Below are 4975 nucleotides of genomic sequence, written 5' to 3'. Positions count from 1 at the left end.
TATTTAAATATAGATGCGTAAGATCTTCTAATTTGAGGTTCTAATTACTCACCAGATAACGATGAGAAGTAGGCTCTTGCACATGTTGGTTGAAATCGTCTGCAGCACCACGTGATGATTGAGATTGTTCATGCGAAAGGTTAAGGATTAGATGGGCCTCCCGAAAGAAGATGTTACTCATCAGTGATCCTCAACATGAAACAGTTTGTTCTTGGATTGTTGTTCCAAACTCACTTTCTTATGGATGGTGAGCATCCCTAATTATTTACATTTTCCATTGTGGCCCATCTCTGTTGGAATCTATCAAATGAACGGTCTGGATCATCACGTGGAGGGGCTTCTCAAAGCAAAAGTAAGGTGAATATTGATTTCTCTAAGGTGGGTGCAGTGTGATAGATGGACCAGAGGGAGTGAACGAAGAAGGAATGCATGGAGTCAACAATCGTTCATGATCGCGTCAATAAGTCCGTCGAGATTTGCACCGGAGTCACAGGAGGAACATTTGGAATTAAATTACTCGATGTGAAAGGTCTCCTTAAGGGTGATTATGACAGACCTGCATATGTGGTGGTACTTGTCATCTCCAGTCTTTTGCTCCTCGCCATCATCATCTTCTTTGGCTCATACAAGCGTCTTTGTCGCAACAAGTTTCTCAAAGGGGCCCTATGGGCAGCCTACTTTCTGCCTTTCTACATCATATCATACACCCTTGGTCTGATGCAATCAGCACCGTACCTTAATGAGATGTTTGCAATCTGGGCCATGCTTTTCCTCCTCATTTACGGAACTGCCAACTCCACGCTCTACAGCAACCAAGATAACCAGCAAAGAAAGTCACGCGCCTTGCAGGAAGTCATTCTCCTCTATTTGGCTTGTTGGTTGTATTCTCTGCATCATCATGAGAAAGTGTTCGAATGCCCGCTTCTAGTGATTTTGGTACTTACTGCCATCAAGTTTGGCGCTAGACTGATACTCATGAACTCTAGGTACTCACCATCGATTGTGTTAAGAAGGAGAACTAAACTTCTTGCTGACTTCATGAGACGTGAACAAGATATAAGCAGCGAGACAGATCCCGTCCACATGAAGGGATACAACTATTTGGTCATGGGAGAAGAGAAAGCAGAAGTGGTAAGCAATGAGCAATGGAAAATGGATCACATCAATTGTGGAATTGTCACCATAGAGAATATATGGGACTGCCAAAACATGCCACTTCTCTCCAATAGAGGTGGGCATTTGAAAAACATGTGCCTCTCATTTGCCTTGTTCAAGATGCTTGTGCGTCGATTCAGGAGATACCCTTTGCACGAATCTCATCTTCTGAAGACTTGGAACTTTGTACGCTATGGGCTCCTCTCAAATAATGATCACGAAAGAGCCTTTCAAGTCATCGAAGTAGAGCTATCATTCCTTTACGATTACTTCTACTCCGTTTTCCCTGTAATCTTTAGTGATAGGAGGACATTCTTCAGTACAACTGTATTCCATGTGATCACAGAAATCCTTATGTTGGGAGCTAGCATTTGGATTGCAATACCTCTTATGAGTTATGTACCACACCTGAAAGGCTTTCGTGACATAAGAGTATGCAACATAGACGATCGGTGGTTGAATGGTTGTTACATGGAAGGCAAAGACTGGGTCAGCAATTTCTGTGAACCACCTTCCCTCGATGAACCCACCCGTACGCATGTTTTGGGCACCTGTGTAGTGATAGGTGTATTTGTCATAATGCAGATTTTGCAATTCTTCAGTGTTGCCTTTTCAGATTGGACCAAGGTATGGTTGCTCTGCCAATATGTCCGGAAGCGCTTCTTGCAACAGAGTAAGTGGGAGGGAGTGCTGGGGTTCGTTTGCCATCCTCCGTTTATGAGATTGAAACCCTGGAGAAAGAAAATGGGGCAGTACTTTCTTCTTTCTTCTTTCAATTACCGCCCTACACGATGCTGCTTTCTGTGTCATGCTTTTATAGATAAGCGTAGGAGAGGGCAGAAAGCCAGTGACTCTGTAGAACTGTCTATGGATGTGAAGAAAGCTGTTATTGATACATTGCTAGATAATGGCCGTCGATTGACAAATGGGGTGTCTTCTTTGAGGAAAAACGAGGTAGAAGCAGAGCTCTCTTGGGCATGCAGCTTCGATTCAAACACATACACCATCTTCGTTTGGCACGTCGCTACCGCCTTTTGTGTCATGGAGCATGATGCAAAGTGCAAGAAAAAGGAAAAGAATTCAGGTAAGGTAGAACCAGATCGTGCTGTCGCCACCAGCATATCTGGATATTGTGCCTACTTGGTAGCTTTCGCTCCATCGTTGTTGCCTGATCCTCCTGATGCTACTGAAATATTATTTGATGCAACAATATCAGACACAAGAAAATTACTCAAAAAATGCAGAAAATCCCAGACTGAGGTGCATAAGAAATTGAAGGAAATGGAGAACGGTGAAACTATAGTAGAAAAGGGCATCAAACTTGGGAAACAACTATTGTCACTGCTACCAGATGAAGGGCGAAAATGGAAGGTATTGGCAGATTTTTGGGCGGAGATGATATTGTTCCTTGCTCCATCAGATAATGAAATGGCCCATGCTGAAAGTCTAGCCAACGGTGGAGAATTCATCACACATTTGTGGGTTTTGCTTACTCACGGAGGCATCCTCAAAAGAAACTCTGCTCAGCTTGATGAAGAGAACCCTTCTCCAGCTTCCTCCTCCAGTCAAGAGGAAGCAGCTTTGGCTTCTCAGCAAATGAAAGAGCACTAGAATTCAGTTGTCTTTGGCTTCAAACTATCCAATAGAAGTTGAATGTCGCAGGCTACTTAGTCATGGTGGTCATTGGGAAATCTTGCTGAAAGGTGTTCTGCATCTTATTTTGCGAATATCACGATTGGGGCTGATCAAGGGACAAGGTTTGAAATGGCAGTGATATGTAAATTAAGTTTGTTTGTTTGTTTGTAACCTAAGTTTGTTTGTTGCTTGTGCTACCAAACCAGTACTGAAAGGTGTTATGTATTTCCCCATAACATGATGTTATGTATTTCCCCATAACATGACTCAGGCTAATCCAGCCTAGGTTTGAAATGGTTGTGATACGTAAATTATCATTCACCACTGATATTGCCTATATCGCTCCCCTATTGGGCTGTTTTGGGCGATATGGGGCCAAGACACGTTCATGTGTGATACCAGAATGCATTGGGGGACATGTACAGGTTTTGGACCATACTTTAAACCTAGTATCCAGCATGCGTCATGCAGACATCTATGGTATCATCAGGACTGTCCACCTTCTTGATTCTTTTATTTTATGGATCGCATTCCATAATCTGTGAACTTAAATGGTATATATGACTATCAGTATCTCCGAACCAACTTCAATCATAGAGGAAAATGAATTATTTTATTGCTTCACATTCAACTTCACAAATTAGGGGTCAAGAGTCATCCTCTCAGCATATGGCTATTGGGTCATTGTCCATCACAGTAGTGTCCAGATGAGCACCAGATTCATCCATTGGATCTCCACATCATGCCGCAGAGTTAGAATACCTTCAGGTATATGCATCATCAAAATAGCCTACAGATAGGAAATTTTTGAATATTGAAGAGGGTATAGACAGAGAAATGCTATGAAGGCTCGCCCGAGGTGCATGGTTCACCAGAGAAAGGTTGGAAGGGTCCAACAATGGTATGGCTCAACCTGTTTGCATTGCAACCAGGGTCTTTAAATACAGTCAATGGAAAATGAAAAAGTAGCGTTGGAATTTTCCATAAATTGGGTTTCATGGTGCCGAGGAATTATCATCAACAATCTAAAACACTACAAACCTGATTGTAATTGGCAACCACCGGTCTGATGAATGTAATTGCCTCTTGAGTAAAAACACCATCCTAATATGAGTGGCAACAAAGCACGTGAATGTTCCTGGATCCGCTTGTGTTTCCATGTCCATGTTAACTGTTCTTCCAATCTATCGCACTGCGACAAAGTCAAAGACAGGAACAAGATATGTGGTTTCTGTCAAGCTTTTCAACGAACAGTTGCTGGCCGGATTAACCTTAATCCTGTCAACATTCGATTCGCCCTCGTCGGAATCATTAGCATAATGCCGGGCAGCAGTTGAAGACGCTTCTGCTCGCTTCACCGGTTGATGATGATCTCCACTCTTCGGCATATCAACAAACATATTGCAGACATTTTTACTTTTGATCGCACCGTTCATTACTGGTGGCCCGTTGGAGGAACAATAGCAATCATCGTCGATAGTATAACATTGCATAGAATCGACGGCGCATGCTACTCTGTTTACGTCCGCACTGTTTCCGCAGTTTGGCCCACTTGAGTTTTCTGTCTGCGACTTGGGACGGATAGGATATAAAACAGAAACTACCGTAGGCCCCACAGAGCTTAAGGTTACAGGGGATTCGTGTAACCCAGGTTACAGACCACTCGCATCATGCTACTGGAACGCAGAAGCGGATTGCTCCACGGTGTGTTGACGTCACTGAGTTATTTGGACCCTGTTGCTCCCTCTCTCACTTTCAGTATTCGGTCACGTGTGAAATGTGCGGGTCTGCCAAAACCAATTGTACCGAATAATTCTGACCGAAACCCAAGCTTCAAGATAGGCGGATATATCGAACTCGATGGTATATTATCAAGATATGAGGAGATTGCTGCTGCCTATTCAGCCGCTCTTAAGCTATTTGAGATTTGAGGTGATCATACAATTATCAAGGGTAGAATTCGTTCATTGAAAATGTGTTGCACCTGGTCTTTCATAGAAGACGACTTTCATATTTAAAAATAAACAAAAAGGAAACACTCTGGGCTTGTTTGGTCCGTGGAGTCAAATGATATTGAATTGTATTAGATGGGATTAACACCATTATTGCACAGTGATTACATGTATGGAAATATCATCGTATTATTGCCATCCAATCCTTTGGGATAAAAATCTTGCTACATGAA

General features: G+C 42.7%; 1 protein-coding gene across 1 annotated transcript; it reads left to right on the top strand.

Annotated features, from left to right (window-relative positions):
* The first annotated feature begins 429 nt into the window (after nucleotides 1-429).
* Nucleotides 430-2766, top strand: LOC131220067 (uncharacterized). Its single transcript, XM_058215040.1, has one exon. It carries the CDS (start codon nucleotides 430-432, stop codon nucleotides 2764-2766), a length of 2337 nt encoding a protein of 778 aa, XP_058071023.1.
* The last annotated feature ends 2209 nt before the right edge of the window (nucleotides 2767-4975 follow it).

Source organism: Magnolia sinica, chromosome 12 (assembly GCF_029962835.1).
Source record: "Magnolia sinica isolate HGM2019 chromosome 12, MsV1, whole genome shotgun sequence".
Taxonomy (NCBI): Eukaryota; Viridiplantae; Streptophyta; class Magnoliopsida; order Magnoliales; family Magnoliaceae; genus Magnolia; species Magnolia sinica.
The sequence above is the reverse complement of the archived record's forward strand: the minus strand, read 5'-3'. Positions and strand labels throughout refer to the sequence as shown.